Source organism: Myotis daubentonii, chromosome 11 (genome assembly GCF_963259705.1).
Source record: "Myotis daubentonii chromosome 11, mMyoDau2.1, whole genome shotgun sequence".
Classification (NCBI taxonomy): Eukaryota; Metazoa; Chordata; class Mammalia; order Chiroptera; family Vespertilionidae; genus Myotis; species Myotis daubentonii.
In genome coordinates, this window is record NC_081850.1 from 82,092,666 (window position 1) to 82,108,751 (window position 16,086).

Consider the following 16,086-nt stretch of genomic DNA (forward strand, 5'->3'; position numbering starts at 1 on the left):
CCGCACCCCCTCCGCGCCCCCTCCCCGCCCCCTCCGCCCCCTCTCCGCGCCCCCTCGCGCCCCCTCCGCACCCCCCCTCCCCGCCCCCTCGCGCCCCCTCCGCCCCCTCTGCACCCCCTTCGCCCCCACTGCACCCCCCCTCCGCGCCCCTTCCGCGCCCCCCTCGCGGTCACTCCGGCCCCCTCCGCGCCCTGACGTCACCACCCCCCGTCGCGCCCCGCCCCGCAGTCCTCAAATGAGTCGGGCTCAGATTGGTCCCGGGCCTCCGGAAGTTCCCGCCCCTCCGGGATTCCAGCCAATGGGAGGCGGGGGCGGGGCCGCGGACGGCGCCGGAAGCTGCCTAGCGAAGAGGCGACGTCGCGCCGCTGGGTCTCAAGCAGCTGCCGCCGAGCCGCCGTCAGGACCGGAGCCGCCGCCATGGCCGAGAGCGACTGGGACACGGTGACGGTGCTGCGCAAGAAGGGCCCCACGGCCGCGCAAGGCCAAGTCCAAGCAGGTGCGGCTCCGGCCCGGGCGGCCGACGCGGGGCTGACGGGGGTCGGGGGCCGCGGTCAGGCGCTCGGGGGGCGGCGGGGGCCGGGCCGGGGAGATGGCCGGTCGGGGCCGGGCCGGGCGGACCTGGTTCGCCGGGTGAGGACGGAGGCAGCGGCAGGACTGGAGGACGGTCCGCGACAGCGGGTGGGGCAGGGGCGGGGGGGGACAAGGAGGTGGGGGGGTGGGGGCAGGAACGGGGGGTGGGGGCGGAACGGGGGGTGGGGGTGGAGGAGCGGGATGAGGCGGACGGCGGGTCGGGACGGGCGCGTGAGGCTGGGGTGTCGGGGCCAGCGGTCCGGGCCTGGGGTGGACGCCGGGCAAGGTCCTTGGACGCTGGGTGTGGACGGGACGGCGAGGATGCGGCGGAGGGAGGACCGAGGGCCGGGCCGGGCCGTGGGGGGGGGAGCGGGGGGCGAGGCGAGGGGGCGGGATTGGAGCCTCCCCAGTCCGCTCGGTCCGATGCTGCCCGTGTCCCCCGCCGGCACCCGGGATGGGAGGGGTGTGCGCGGCCCGGCGCCGGGGGGCTCGGCGCCAGTGACCGGCCTCCCGCCCCCCAACCCCCGCCCCCCGGGCCGCCGCGCACAGGAGCCCTGAGGCCGCTGGAGGCAGCCTGTCCCCGCCCCGCCTGGCCAGCTGTCCCCGGGCCGGGCCGGGGCCGGACTCACTGGCCGCCCCGCTGGCTGCCAGTCACCAAATGCGGCTTTTTTCCCCCAAAGGAAACTATGGCCTCGCAGCGGAGGGGAACAGCGCCAAGGCGCCCGCAGCCCCTGCCCCGAGGGTCAGCCCCGGTTCCTCCGTTGGGGGCTCAGGCCCAGGGCTGCCCCCGCGGGTGGTGCTGGGGGTGGGCGCCCGAGGCCGGCGGACGGACAGCCTCTGGGGGGGAGCCTCGGCCCGGACTGGGGTGCAGGGCAGGCTGGTCCCCGGGGCGTGTGGGCGACAGGAGGTCTCACGCGCTCTCACAGCCATGCTGCTGCCCGCCTCTCCCTCTCTCTGAAGGTCAATAAAAAACCTAAACCGGCAAAAAGGCCAGCACCGACTGCAGCCCTTGAGAGCCTGGCAGGTGCCTGGCTGGTGCTGCCAGAGCCGGGGTTCGGTGTTTGGGGTTTGGCGGTCGCCCCGCAGGCGTTTCTCCCGTTGACCGTTAGAGGGGACGGGAGGGAAGAGACAGACATCGACTGGCCGCCTCCCTCGCTGGGGCCAGGGACCGAGCCCGCCACCAAATCGTGCTCTTGACTAGAATCGAACCCACAACCCGTCAGCTCATGGGCCGACGCCGTAACTGAGCGAACCAGCCGGGGTGAAAGCTAATGTTTTAAAAATTGATTTTAGAGGGAGAGAGAGAGAGACATCGATTGGTTCCACCCACCTACGTCTTCATTGGTTGGCCCCTGTATGTGCTCTGACGGGGGATCGAACCCACAACCTTCGAGTGTCAGGACAACCCTGTAACCAACTGACCTGCCCGGCCAGGCCTCCAAAGTTAAATTTTGACCCAAAAACATTCCCTGATTTTCTAGGCCATCTTGGCAGCCCAGAGACGAGGAGAAGATGTGGAGACTTCCAAGAAATGTAGGTGCCGATGTGTCCGCTCTCGGTGAGGGTGTGGTGGCGGGCCATCTCTGCAGATGGGCACAGTGCCCCGGGGGTCAGGATGCCCGCTGGCAGCCGAAGCCTCACCCCAGCAGCTGTGGGGGGCAGAGGTCAGGAGGCTGTGCTGTCCACTCCCACCGCGGGGAGGAGGTTCTGGAATCTGCTCTGACGCCTGTGCAGTTGCCATGATGGGACGGCCTGGCTTCCCATGTCACCTGGGCGCCCGCCGTCCTGCCTGGTTCGTGTCCTGAAACGCCTTTCCCTCGTGTTGGTGCAACACACACACACACCTCTCTCTCTCTCTCTCTCTCTCTCTCTCTCTCTCTCTCTCTCTCTCTCCTCCCGCCACTCAGGGGCTGCTGGCCAGAACAAGCAGCACTCGATCACCAAGAACACGGCCAAGCTGGACCGGGAGACGGAGGAGCTGCACCACGACCGGGTGACCCTGGAGGTGGGCAAGGTCATCCAGCAGGGCCGGCAGAGCAAGGGGCTGACGCAGAAGGACCTGGCGACCGTGAGTGGCGGCCCCTCCGGGCTGTGGTCGGGCGGGGCTCTGCCCGTCTGGGGACGTAGGAGGCTGCACTGGCCCCCTGAGGAGCTAGCTGGCCCTGCCCCGCAGGCCTCTGGGGGAGCCACGTGAGGCCCCGGGGAACTCTCTCGGGTGACCCCGGGCATCGGGGAGCTGCTCCGCCAAGGCTCTCGGCCCCTTGCTGTCGCAGGTGGTGCCCCGGCCCATCCACGCGTGTCCCGGTTCTGCAGCGTTTCCTTATCAAGCTGACGTGTACAAAACACATTTTCTCTTTAGAAAATCAACGAAAAGCCACAGGTCATCGCGGACTACGAGAGCGGACGGGCCATTCCTAACAACCAGGTTCTGGGCAAAATCGAGAGAGCCATCGGTGAGCGTCCTCGGCTCTTGACCAGGCGTCAGGGCTGCCCCGGGGGGGCGGGGGGCTGTCAGGCTGGGGGCAGGAAGCTCCCGAGTGAGCTGTGTGGTTTCCTCCCGGCACATTTCCCCACCGGCCCCACCCCCACCCCCACCCCCCATTCTGGGGTCCTCCTGGCTCCTGCCCTGCCCACGCCCCCTGGGTGTCAGCCTGGAGCCTAGGCACAGAGGGCCCAGGCCGTAGTGGGGCTGCCGTCCGCTCCCTCTCCCTGCTGTGGGGAAGGGGTGAGTGTGCACGGCCAGGGGGTGCCCCCTGTCCTCTGAAGTGCGGGGGGCGGGGGGACGGCGGGTCAGCGTGTCCGATGCCCCTTCAGGCCTCAAGCTCCGGGGGAAGGACATTGGGAAGCCGATCGAGAAGGGACCCAGGGCGAAATGAGCACAAAGCCTCGAGGTCAGTGCGTTCCGGCTGATCGTGTCTGGCGGTTCCCCGGACCCCCAGCGCCAGCGTGGCCTCCTCACGCGCCCCACGGAACACGGGTGTCAGCCTGCCTGGGACCCCACCGCCTGCTGTAAACAAAGCCTTGCAAAGTGTTCGCTTCTCCTGTTGTGTGTCCTCCCTGCCCCGTCCTCGGCGAGGCGCAGACCCACCACCCTCCCCAGGTGTCGGCACATGGGCGTGGCTCCCGGGGGAGCTGAGGGGCCTCACGGAGGTGCGGGGTAGGGGCCAGTCCAGCCGCAGAGGGAAGACGCCCGTCTGGCTGCTAGAGACGCTAATAAACTAATAAACGTTCGCTGCCCTTCCTGCTGGTGTGAGCATCTGTCCCACGGGGCCCCGCCCACTGCACCTCTGCTCCCTCAGGCCCAGGGCGTGGGGGTGCCTGAGGGACTGAATGCTAGTGGGTGTTGGCTGGGACAGTTAGTGGGTGTTGGCTGGCCTGTTGGCACCAGGCTCCGCCCTCCCCTGGCCCGAGTCCCCGGCCACAGCCTTGCCCATCGTCCTGTGGGCCCAGAGGCCAAGGGAGCAGGCCAGAGGGCAGCACCTGGCCGTCACCCTTCCAGGCCCAGGCGGGACAGACGGGGATGGTGTGTGGGCAGTGCCATGGTGTTCCCTTCCTCACGTCCTTGGGGGGCAGCTGTGTTGCCTGGGGACCGCTCAGGAGTGGCATGGGGCGGGGGGCACAGGGACCTCAGAGCAGCATGCACAGGCTGGCCGGCGAGAGGGGCTCCCCTCCGGGCCGAGTGTTTATTGTTGGGGTGAGGACTGCAACCAGACGTGGGTGGCGGGCGGGATGCAGGGTGAGGGATGGGGACTCGGCACGTCTGGGGCCAGGGCCGACACGGTGGGGAGCTCCTGGGAGCAGCGGGTCCTCTGGGCCTAGGGGCCGTTGGTGATGGATGCTGGCAGGGTCACTTGATCCTAGAAAGGGGGAGGAGCCTGGTGAGGGTTGGGTGGCAGGTGGGTGGGTCGAGGGGTTCCTGCCCCACTGCTCTGTTCTGCAGGGCACAGCCCTCCCCCACCCGGCGGCTCCCCACCCGCCTGCCCGCCCCACCCGGGGCCCTACCGCGTTGAAGAGGATGTTGTCAAATCCTCCGGGGGCCGCGGCCACTGTCCTGTCCCTGGAGGGGCAGCCCCCCTTCCACAGCCATTGCCACCCCGTGAGTCCAAGCAGCACCAGGAGCACGAGCAGGAGGGCCCCGCCGACCGCAGCCGGCACTGTGGCCGGCACCGAGTCCCCTGTGGGCCGTGGGGCACAGGATCCCTGGGACTTGCGTCCTCCCTGACACCCCACTCCCAAGCCGAGGACGGTGCCTGGGGACCCCGGCCCTGCTCCCCCTGCGGGTTCCAGGGGTCACTGCTCGAGATGAGGACAGGCAGGCATCGTGGCCCCAGGCTGGACCCACTTGGGGGTGAAGCACCAGCGCCCAGCGAGGAGGCTGCAGTCCCTGGTCTGCCTGGCACCTCCCGGGCCCAGCCTCAGCCTGGGAGCAGGGCACGGTCAGGGGCCCGGGGAGGGGAGGGGACAGAGGCAGATGGGGGACAGGGAAGCGCCAGCCCTGGGGGCTCTCCCGGCCTCTCGGGCAGCCACAGGGGCTGGGAGCTGCTGAGCAGCTGAGCCCAGACCCAGACCAGGGCTGGCCGACCTGGGCAGGGCTTACCCTGGTTGGGCACAGGCCGCTGGCAGCGCTGCCCAGCCAGGTACTCGACGTCGTCCAGGGCAATGGGCCCCAGGGCTGGCTGGCCGCCCAGAGTGGCCTCAAACACGATCTGACCGGGAGGAGGAGAGGCCGTGTGGGCTCCCGGAGGCAGAGCCCCCGCCTGAGCTCCCCAAGCCCCCGCTCGGGGCGCCAGGCCTCACCTGGAACTCCTCTGCACTGGCCACCTCCACCTGGCCTTCCAGCCACTGGTGCCGCAGGCGCCCGCCCGCGCCCCACACAGCCAGCTGGCCCCGGGCACTGCTCAGGAGCACCCTCAGCTCGCCCTTGTCTGAGAGCGGGGCCAGGGTGGTTTAGCCAGCCCCAGGCCCCGCGGCCCCGCCCCCCCGCCCGCTGGCCAGCGACTCACAGAAGTGCTCAGGGAAGCCCATGAGATACCAGAAGCGGAGGCAGGAGGCCGGGGTGGGGGGCAGGGGCTGGCTGCGCAGCCAGGCTGCCCGGCCCCCCGGCCCCAGCACTCCTGTTTCGAAGACGGCAAAGTGGCCTGGGAACGAGAGAGGAAGGGGGGCCCGGTGATAGGATGGGAACTGACCCCTGGCCAGAGGCCTCTGACCCTGAGGGAGCCTGGCTGAGCTGGGCTGCTGGCCCTGGCCGGGGTGTGGCGGGCGCCCTCGTGTGTGTGTAGCTCTGGGGCCCCTCCCCGACCCAGACCCACCTGCGTCAGTTCCCAGAGTGTGGTCCACGGGGGGCTGGGGGTACCGGGAGGGTGTGGATCCACTGCTCCAGTCCCAGCTGTACCCTCCCAGGCTGGGCCAGGACAGGTGGCTCCAGCCACACAGGCCCGTCTCAAAGTCACAGGAAGCTGCAAGGGACCCGGCAGTGAGTGGTGCTGCCCCTCCGCCATCCCTGGGGCTCCACCGCTGCTGGGATGCATCATGGCAGGTCCCAGGGCCAGGCTGCAGGGCGCCCACCTGGCCGAGGGCACCCACCTGGTGGAGGGCACCCACCTGGCCGAGGGCACCCACCTGGCCGAGGGCACCCACCTGGCGGAGGGCACCCACCTGGCGGAGGGCAGGGCCCATCCCGGAGCAGCAGGTCGTCCAGCGCCATGTAGGAGCGCTCCACACCAGCGGCCACGGCCTCAAACACCACCTGGGCAGGCACGGAGTGAGGCAGCTCCACGCCTGGCCTGGACAGCCCTCAGGGTGGGAAGGCCCCGCCCTGGGCACTCACCCTCCAGGCCTGCTGGGCCTGCACGGCCACTCTGCCCAGGCGCCAGGCCAGCCCTCCGCGCTCGCTGATGCTCAGCACCTGGTGCCGCGCTGCCTCCTCCACGCGCACCTGCAACGTTCCTGCCCCCAAGCGCCGGCCCGGTCAGCAGGGGGCAATGCCCTCAGCCCGAAGCAGTGGCTGCCAGGTGGCTTGACACGGGGCTGGTGTGGGCGGACCACCCGCCTCCTGGCAGCCCTCACCTGGGTTTCGGAGGCTCAGGTGGTACCAAAAGGTCAGGCAGGCGGGTTGGGCCAGGGGCTGGTGCTCCTCCGAGGTCAGGGAGGCCGCGTGGCCACGGGGCAGGGCCTGTGGGCTTGTGTCCACGATCATGTAGTGCCCTGGGCGAGGGTGCCAGCTCCAGCCTGCGGCCCGGCCCTCCCTGACCCCACCCGCCCTCGGCCCCGCCCTCAGCCCCTCGCCCAGGCCGCACCATGAGCTGTCTCCGTGGTGTGGTCAGCCCGGGGGCCCCAGGCGGCGTGGCCCGTGGCGTGGGCCTGGCGCACCCAGAGGTCCCCAGTGGAGAAGCCGCAGGCCGAGTCCTCGAAGGAGCAGTGCTTGGGGGCCCAGCAGGGCCCGGGCCGCAGGGCCAGGTCGTCCAGCGCCATGGAGCCACGGAACCCGTCCCGCAGGCCCTCGAACAGCAGCTGGGGGCGGAGGGTGTCAGCGCCGGGCCTTGCCCTGTCCCTCGCCCCAGGAGCAGACCTCACCTGGTACTGGGCGCCTGCGTCTGGCAGGTGGTGGAGGGTGGCCCAGGCCTGGTGCCAGCGGTTGCCCTGGGTGCCGGACCTTGACCACAGGTGCACGTCCTTCCCATCCTGCCTCATCACCAGGCGCAGGGTCCCTGTGGGGCGAGTGGCGCTGAGAGGGGACCAGGCCCTCCCTGCCAGCGCCCCAGCTCCTCCAGAACCTGGGCCACCTGAGCCTCAAGCCCTGCCCGGCGCCGGGCCCTCACCAATCTGGGGCCCGTGGAGGTGGTACCAGAAGGACAGACACTGCTGAGGGGCTGCCGGCGTCTGGGGCTGGGTGAGCAGGTGGGCACCAGGACCCCTAGCCGGCGGGTCCACAGGGTCCAGGAGCATGAAGTAGCCTGCAGGCGGGGGAGTGGACACGGCTGAGCTGCACGGACTCCAAGAGGCTGCCCTCCAGCCCAGGCCTCAAAACGACTCCCAGGCCTGGGCACTGCCCCTAAGTCTGGGTGCTCCCACCTACCTTTGCCTGTGGTGTGGTCGTACCCAGGCCCACGGCTCTCCACCCGGTGCCAGTGGGCGTCAGTGAGGTGGCCCGTGTGCCAGCCACACGTGTGCCGCTCAAAGTTACAGGAGACCTCTGGGGGGGAGGGGGGTCAGCACCCCCCCCCCGGACCCCCCTCCATCCCTCCTGAGACCTGGGAAGCTGGGAGGCGAGCTCTCGGGTGGGTCTCTGGGGTCCCTAAGGTGGTCTGGGTGGAGGAGTGGGGATGGGGTGGGACCTGTGTCTCTCTTGGTGGCCACAGCGGGGCTGCAGTCCTTCAGGGTCACGCTGTCCACCCCGGCGCCCTGCTGGCCAGGGCCCTCCCAGTCCACGAGGCCGACAAACTCCAGCTTCATGGGGGCGCGGGGGAGGGCTGTTAGGTCCAGGCAGCTCCATGGCCCCCCCCACGTGGCTGCCCCCTCACCTGGAAAGGCCGGCGGCGCTGCCCCAGGAGGACTGTGTCCGCCTTCCAGGCACTGCTGCTGCTCCGGGCCTCCCACACCAGCTCCCTGGCACCGCCCTCCACCACCAGCAGCGCCAGGAAGCCTGCCCCAGGGGGCACCAGGTCAGCTGCCCGCCCCCCTCCTGCAGGGCACCCCCCTGCAGGGCCCACCTCCCAGCGCCACCCCTCAGGGCTGGGCAGAGGCCCCAGGGAAGGCAGGTGAGCAGTACCTTGGGGGTGGCTCTGCAGAAAGTAAGCCATGTGGAGCTCACAGTGGGGGCCCGAGGGGCCCAGGGGGGGTGTGAGGGCCCTGGCCGCTGCTGGCCGCTGTCCCCAGGCCCTCTGCAGGGACAGGAAGTGCCCTGGGAGAGCGGGGCCTTAGAGCGAGTCCTTCCAGGGACCCCCGGCTCTGGACACCCCGCCCCCGCCCCCCGCGGAAGAGGCAGAGCAGAGGCTCCAGGCTGCCCGGGGTGGGGGGGAGTGGGGGGGCTCACCAGCTGCAGCCCCGCTGGCATCCGTGCCGGGGCCCCTGCTCTCCTCGGCCGGGAGGCGCCCCCACTGCAGCCGCCCCACGCTGGCGTCCTCCCAGCCCCCGGTGGGGGGGGCCTCGAAGTCTGTGGTGCCTGCAAGGGCAGGGTGTGAGCAGGCCCGGCGCACATGCACCCCCCCTGGCCCCCCGCGGAGGGAGCCCCGCCCCCACGCTCACCGCACTCCTGCTCGTCCTCGCCCCCCTCGCACTGCGGCCTGAAGTCACACAGCTGCTCCGGGGGGACACACAGGTCCCCACAGCGGAGGTGTCCGGGCTCACAGGGACCCTGGGGCTGCAGACCAACCAGCTGGGGCCTGGGGACCGGGGCCCAGGGCCCCGAGGGGGAGCGGGAGGCCTCTGTGGGGGTGGAACAGGATGGGGTCAGGGGCGTGGGGGGCTGTGCCCGTGGGGGGCGGGCTCAGGAGGCTCACCCGGGACTGGTGTGCAGCCGGCAGAAAGGATGAGGTCGTCCAGGCCCACGACACCCCCAGGACCTGTCTGCCCAGCCAGGAGGATCTGCGGGCACAGCAGGCTCAGGGGGCACCCGGCGGCCGTGTGCTGCCCCGGGCCTGCTCCCGGGGCCCTCTCCCCGCCACCCCACTATGTCCACCGCCCCCACCGCCACCCCACGGCCTTCAGGGGCCTCCGGAGAGCCCGCTGTCTCCCCTCCCTGCAGTCCCACACACCCACCCTGCCTGGAGGGCCCCCCGCCTGCCTCACCCGGAAGCGGTGCTCGCTCTGGATGTCGACTCGGTCTCGGACCCAGGCGGCCCCCAGCTCCCCGTGGCGGCTGCGCAGCAGGACGGGGTCCCGGGGGGCGTGGGGGCCCTGAGCCTGCAGGTACAGCCGGAGGCGGCCGGCCTGGGACCCGTGCAGGTAGTGATAGAGGATGAGCTGGAGGGGACGAGGACGGTCAGGCAGACGCTCCAGCCCCGCCCGGTCAGCAGCCCGTGTCCCCCCCGCCCCCCCTTCACCCACCGAGCAGTTGTGGGGACCTGAGGCTTGGAGCTCGGGGCTGTAGAGCAGGGCAGGGGCGCGGGGCTCGGCCACGGACACCAGGAAATAGCCTGGGGAGAGAGCGGTGTGGGCGGGCGGGGTACCTGTGGCCTGGGCGGCCGGGCTGGGCCGGGGTCCCCAGTGGCCTCACCCTGTGCGCTGTTCCGGCTGTGGTCTCGGCGCGGCCAGGCGGGGCGCTCAGGGACACTGGCGCTGTGGTTCCGGGTCCAGCCCTCGGAGCGTTGCCACAGGCCCAGGCCCATCTCGAAGTCGGTGGGGATGTGGCCGTCTAGGGCGAAGGGCTCAGGCCCCTGAGAAGGGCCTCCCCTGCCCTGGGCCTCCCCAGTGGTGCAGCTGCCTCAGGCCACGCGGCTCCATCCCTGTCCACCCCCCCCCGCCCCCCGCACCCTCTGAATGGGAACCCCGCTCACGGCATCTGGGCGTGTCCTCGTCTGAGCTGTCCCCACAGTTGTCCTCCCCATCGCACACCTGGTGGGTCTCCACGCAGGCCTGGTTCCGGCAGCGGTGATGCCCCAGCCGGCAGCTGGCCTGGGGGGCTGGGGTGGGGGACAGTTAGCCATCACCAGGCCCCAAACCCTGGGGCAGGGCAGCTGGGGGAGAGGCCCCAGAGTTTCTGAGCTGGGAGTGACCAGGTGGGGGCCCCACTACCCCTGCCCCCCCCCCGGCGTGGGCCCAGGCAGGGGGTCTTACTGGGCAGCCCACAGCCCCTGAAGGTCACGTCATCCAAGGCCACAGCCCCCCTGTGGGTGGCATTGCGGGTGGCAGAGAAGGTCACCTGAAGAGAAGAGGGTCCTTAGGGCCTAAGTCAGGGCTCAGACCCACCTGCTGCCCCCACCATTCAAACTGCCCCAGCTCACCCAGAAGTCACCCCGGACGCGGCCAGGGGCCACCACCAGCTCCTGCCAGCCCTCGCCCCAGGGCCCCGAGCTCCGCCACAGGGCCAGCGTCTCCGTGCCATGTGTCAGCTCCAACCGCAGCTCAGCCACGTCTGTCACGGGGTACGGGCAGCTGAGCCCCTGTGCCTCCCAGCCCGCGGGCTGTGCCCCTGGACTCCTGCCCCTTCCCTGGGCGCCCTTCCATTTTCCTCTCTCTCTCTTTTTAAAATATATTTTTTATTGATTTCAGAGAGGAAGGGAGAGGGAGACAGATTCAATGATCAGCTGCCTCCTGCACACCCCGCATGGGGGTTCGAGCCTGCAGCCTGGGCATGTGCCCTGACCGAATCGAACTGCGACCTCCTGGTTCATAGGTCGATGCTGAACCCCTGAGCCATGCCCGAGGGGCCGCCCTTCCATTTTCTGCAGCAGCAGCTGTCTTGTCCTGTCTCCCCTCTCTGGGTACCCCGCCGGCCGCAGGGCGGGCACACACCTGCAGAGGCCGCCTGGTACCAGAGCCTCAGCTCACAGGTGGGGGCCGCCTCACGCAGGACGGGGGAGCGCAGGGCAGCCACGGACGGCTCTTTCCCGCGATGAGTGCCCACAGCCACGTACCAGCCTGGACAGCAGAGAGGTTAGAAGACGGGCAGGGACCGAGGAAGGGGAGGCCTGGGCACCCACCTGGGAGGGCTCACCTAGGTCAGTGCCCAGAGTGTGGTCTGTGCGCAGCCCAGGGCCCCCCAGCGCGGCCCCTGCCCGGTCCCGGAGCCAGCGGTAGCCTGAGGTGCTGATGTCTCGCCAGCCACAGGAGTCCTGCTCGAAGCTGCAGGCGAAGGGGGCGCTCCGGGCGGGTGAGGCCCCGTTGTAACCTGGGACAGCAGGGCCGGGGGTCAGGGGAGTGGCCCTCGGGGCCGGCCAGCCCTGCCCCGCCGCCCGCCGCCCTGCTCACCACACTGTGTCTCGTCGGAGCAGTCCCCGCAGTCGCACACGAAGTTGCACACGGTGTCTGGGGGGGCCCGGCAGTGGTTGGGGACCCAGGCCCCGCCTGGGGACCCTGCTGCCAGCAGAGACAGGCAGGAGTCTAGCAGGGTGACCCCATCCTGTCTGCCTGGGGCGGTCCAGGCTGTGGGTTGTCCTGCTCTGGGTTCCGGGCCAGGAGGTCAGAGGGGGGGCTGGGTCTGTGGCTGGGGGCTCCCCGCCAAGGCCGAGCCGAACACAGCTGGCCTGAGAGGCTGGCTGCACGGGACCGAGGGCCCCCCACGTGGAGCAGCCCCTGGGGAGGGAGGACACCCCCAAGGGGGGGTGTCAGTGGTGACCCAGACCCTCCGGTTCCAGGCGTCCAGGGGCACGGGTTTGCCGCCAGGGCCTCTCACCTGGGGCCTGGGCCTGGGAGTGCACAAGTCTCTCGCCCCCTTGCCCAGCGGGGCAATCCCAGGACCCCAGGGCTCCCTCTGGGTCCCACCCAGCTCTGCTACGGAGCCGAGCCCGACAACTCACCCAGGAGCAGGACCAAGGCAGGTAGGAGGCGGCTGGGCAGAGGCATGGCCAGGCCGAGGAGGCGGACCGGGGGCCCTGTGCTCAGTTATCCCCTTGGCCCCGCTGCTGACTCGGCTCTAACTGGAGGGGCCCCTGGGCCAGCCCCGCCCTGGCTGATGGGGGCAAACTTCCAGTCATAAAAGGGTCCAGGAGAGGGGCCCCCGGCCCACGTCAGCTCCCGCTAGTCCAGCAACTCCGGACCCAAGGTCTGGCCCTGCCCGTCACGCCAACCGCCGCTCAGCCCTGCCTGGTGGAGGCCCCACTGGAGGTGGCTCCAGGCAGCACAGGCTGCGACCACTCCTCCTGGGCCTGTCCCCACCCTGGCAGTGAGGTCAGCCGGCCCGGGCGCCAGCAGGCGCCCAGCACCCCTAAACCCTGGGAGGAGGACCAGCAGCCAGGGGCCTTGACCATCTCCATCCCCATCACTCAGCCTATGGTGTCTGTTCCCTTACTCATTCCTAAATAATCACTTATTTTAACGTATTTTTATTGATTTCAGAGAGGAAGGGAGAGGGAGACAGAGGACCATCAATGATGAGAGGGAATCATGGGTGGGCTGCCTCCTGCACGCCCCGCTGGGGGTGGAGCCTGCGACCCGGCACGTGCCCTGACCAGGAATCGAACCCTGACCTCCTGGCTCCTAGGCTGACGCTGACCCACTGAGCCGCGCCAACCGGGCAGTAACCATTTGTTCGTGGACAACTGTCCCGAGCAGTGTGGCTGGGCACCCAGGGGCCCTGATGCTCTTGGCACCGACCGCAGATGCCCTCCGCCCCCCACTTGCCAGCACAGGGTGGGGAGCCGAGCTCTGCCTGCAACGGACGCTGTGACCTGGGAGGCAGCCTGCTCACCCGTGGAAGTGGTGGTACTACACCCACCCGGCGGCTGCCGGGAGCTCACGGACGGCACGCACGACAGGGCCGCAGCCACGGGCACCCCCACACTCAGGGAGCCAAGGGCAGCTGGGCCTCAGTGGGCCTGGCTCTGCCCTCCCTGTGCCTGGTGACCCCCCGCAGCTCTGCACTGGGAAGAGCAGAGGGGTTTGGGGAGAGGGGCTCCCAGCGCCATGTCGGACGCTCTGCCTGTTCAGTTGGCTGGGGGCCGGGGCCGGGCCCTGATCCTGGGAGCAAGGAGTCACACGCCACTTTCACGTGTGACCTGGGTGGGCAGGGCACACAAGGGCTGAAGTCAGCTGCCGGGACGGTGGCCACAGGTGCCCTCCCTGCCCGCATGCTGGCATGGGCACTCCCAAGCCAGGCCCCAACTCCTTTCGCAAGGGCTGGGTGGGCCTCATCCCAGATATCCTTGGGGACAGTCATGAGGAGGAGCAGTTAGGCCATAAAGGGGGGCAGAGCTGGGGGGGGGGGGCTATCAGACTCCAAAGAGCTGAGTGTGCACGGCCACTCCCTGGGGCCCCCATGGGTGGAGCCGGGCGAGGGGCAGCGGGGAGGGGAGCCCCTGCCCCAGGGCTGCCTCTGACTCTCTGCCACCCACCCTCTCTAGTCAGGGCCCAGAGGAGCAGAGAAGTCGAGACACAGCATCTGGGGCCCAGCTGGGTTAGTGCTTTTTATTCCCGTGGGTGAGGTAAGCCCGGAACCGGGGCCAGGCTGGCGTCCATCTCCAAAGCCTGGGCAGGGTGGCACGTGCCAGGGGGGCAGCCCAGCCCCCCAGGAGGGCTTCAAGGGCAGAGTTCTGAGCGGGTGGCCTCAGTAGCCATCGTCTGCCCAGGTCACTTCATAGTCGGGGTACCTGGCTTTGATCTTCTCGGTGGAGATGGAGTGCTGGGCACGGCCGAACCCCTGAAGAAAGAAGGCATCTCTCACAGCCTGTGTCCTGGCTCTGGGGGTCCAGGTAGCAGTGACACCCCGGAGCCAGAGCGGCGCAGGGGCCCCAGGGCGGGGCCAAGTGCCATCATCCCCAACCACCCGGGGAGCCCTGGGTGGGAAGGTGGCCCCACCACGGAGAACAGGTCTCTCGCCTGAAGCCCAGGCTATTCTAGGCGCCAAGAGAATGTCCCCGCGCTTCCACTGGTGGCCTGGTGAGGGGAGAGGGAGGGGCCTCTGGGTGTCACCCCGATACTGAGGCCTCAGTGACAGCCCAACCGGGCCTCTCTTTATATGTATGTATATGTTTTCTTACTGATCTCAGAGAGGAAGGGAGAGGGAGGGACAGAAACATGAATGATGAGAGAGAATCACTGATCGGCTGCTTCCTGCTCACCCCACTCTGGGCACCCGGAATCGAACCGTGACCTCCCGGTTCATAGGTTGATGCCCAACCACTGAACCACACCGGCCGGGCCCAACCAGGTCCCTTGAGGCTGGAACAGGACTCAGCCCGCTGTACTGCGGGGCAGCTGTGGCCTCCCACCGACCCTGGGTCCCGTGTGAGCTCTGCAGCGGGTGCGGTGCGCGCGGGGCCTCACCATGGAGTAGCCGTACACGTGGATCTTCTTGTCCTGGCTCTGGTGCGAGATCCGCCCGCCGCCCAGGCACTCGCAGCCATAGCCTTTCTGCTGCATCTCGCCCGCCACCTTGTCGTAGATGTCAGCTGGGGCGGGAGAGGCGGCACTCAGCCTGCGCCCGTGGGAACCAGGGGTCTGAGCCCCAGTGCTGAGCAGCTGACTCCCCGGGAGAGGGCCCCCCAGGCTGGGCAGGGGCGCGGGGAGGAGGAGCGAGGGGTCGGCCACGGCAGCCTCGGCCCCGGACCCCAGACCCCGCGCAGGATCCCTCCCAGGACGCCCTGGGCCTCGCCCCTCGATGGCCCCGCCCTCCGGCGCCGAGGCCCCGCCCACCTAGCTAGAGGCCCCGCCCCGACGGCCCGCCTACCGAAGCCCCGCCCCTGAGACAGAGGCCCCGCCCCGACGCCCCGCCCGCCCTCACCGTGGTACTCGGCCCACTTGTAGCCGCGTACGATCTCCTTGCTCTCGCCCGCCGGGGCCACGTTGACGCGGATGAGCACGTACTTGAAGACGCCGTCGGGGTCGATGTCCACATCGGGGATCTGGGCGAGGTCCGCCGCCGCCATGTTCCCGGGAACGCGCCCGCCGCTGCGGCCCGCCGCCCTGCCCCTGCGCACGCGGGGCTGCGTCAGTGCGGGAGGCGGGCCCTGGGAGGCCGCGGCCAATCCTGCGGGGCCGCCAGCCCGGCCCTCAGCCTCAGCCAATCGAGCCGCCCGCCCGCAGCGCCGACGGGCCCGTCGCCATCCAGCTCCTTGCAGCCCCGGGACCACGCGGGTCCCGCTTAAAGGGGAACGCGGAGCCCCGGCGGCGGCGGTTAAAACCAGCGGCGGCCCCGCCGGCGGAGCTGAGCGTGGACCCATGAGCCAGAGATCACGGCTCCGTCCCGGTCAGGGCACGTGCCCGGGTTGCGAGCTCCAGCCCCGGTTCCGGGTGTGCAGGAGGCAGCAGATAATGATCCTCGCTGATCGCTGATGCTTCTATCTGTACCTCTCTCTCCCTTCCTCTCTGAAATCAACAAAAATATATTTAAAAATACCAGGGGCGGATAACTGCCTATCTAGCAGGGCCACGGGCTGGGGCCAGGCCCCTCTGGAGGGGGCTAGGCGGCCCTTGCGGCCAGAGGGACGCACGCCAGCTCTGACCGCTTCCCGCCCCGTGTCCAGGGCCTCCCGCCTCCCGCCCACGGAGTCCGAACGCCGCCCGCCCCGCCCGCCCAGGGAGTCCGAGCGCCGCCCGCCCCGGCCCGCCCATCGAGTCCGAACGCCGCCCGCCCCGGCCCGCCCACTCCAACATAACGAGGCAGCAGTGGTGACATTCGAGTGGTTTTACTTCGAAAAGCGCTCGCCCCCTGGAAACAATCCCGGTCCAGGGTTCTTCCTGTCCCGCCGGCCGAAGGCGGAGGCCTGGGAGCGGGTTGCATGGTGGCCCGATTTGGGGGGGCGCGAAGGCGAGTGGGACCAGTAGGGCGCGTGGCCGGTGCAAATGCGCGGGGCGAGGCGGCGCGGGGAGGGGGGAAGGAGGCGGGAGGGGGCGCGAGCAGGGGGCGTTCACATTTCAGTT

General features: G+C 70.0%; 3 protein-coding genes across 3 annotated transcripts; 1 reads left to right on the plus strand and 2 right to left on the minus strand.

Moving 5' to 3' along the window:
* The first annotated feature begins 326 nt into the window (after positions 1-326).
* On the plus strand, positions 327-3,811 carry EDF1 (endothelial differentiation related factor 1). Its single transcript, XM_059658646.1, is given in 6 exon segments — positions 327-480; positions 482-496; positions 2,052-2,103; positions 2,478-2,638; positions 2,930-3,023; positions 3,385-3,811. Coding segments are annotated over 6 exon segments (447 nt in total). The 5' UTR covers positions 327-417; the 3' UTR covers positions 3,447-3,811.
* Positions 3,812-4,208: 397 nt separating this feature from the next.
* MAMDC4 (MAM domain containing 4) lies at positions 4,209-12,072 on the minus strand. The gene is made up of 29 exons (XM_059656249.1): positions 12,027-12,072; positions 11,479-11,637; positions 11,225-11,398; positions 11,023-11,148; positions 10,512-10,642; positions 10,345-10,429; positions 10,065-10,190; positions 9,785-9,922; positions 9,616-9,704; positions 9,358-9,531; positions 9,069-9,153; positions 8,815-8,994; positions 8,603-8,731; positions 8,339-8,470; positions 8,091-8,212; positions 7,905-8,016; positions 7,646-7,762; positions 7,389-7,523; positions 7,144-7,277; positions 6,867-7,080; positions 6,637-6,774; positions 6,398-6,516; positions 6,226-6,316; positions 5,880-6,026; positions 5,574-5,708; positions 5,368-5,495; positions 5,168-5,276; positions 4,573-4,745; positions 4,209-4,427 (listed from the first exon to the last, which is right to left on the minus strand). Exons 1-29 carry the CDS (start codon positions 12,070-12,072, stop codon positions 4,386-4,388), a joined length of 3,690 nt encoding a protein of 1,229 aa, XP_059512232.1. The 3' UTR covers positions 4,209-4,385.
* Positions 12,073-13,605: 1,533 nt separating this feature from the next.
* On the minus strand, positions 13,606-15,517 carry PHPT1 (phosphohistidine phosphatase 1). Its single transcript, XM_059658645.1, has 3 exons — positions 14,948-15,517; positions 14,491-14,615; positions 13,606-13,864 (listed from the first exon to the last, which is right to left on the minus strand). Exons 1-3 carry the CDS (start codon positions 15,384-15,386, stop codon positions 13,772-13,774), a joined length of 657 nt encoding a protein of 218 aa, XP_059514628.1. The 5' UTR covers positions 15,387-15,517; the 3' UTR covers positions 13,606-13,771.
* Between the last annotated feature and the right edge of the window lie 569 nt (positions 15,518-16,086).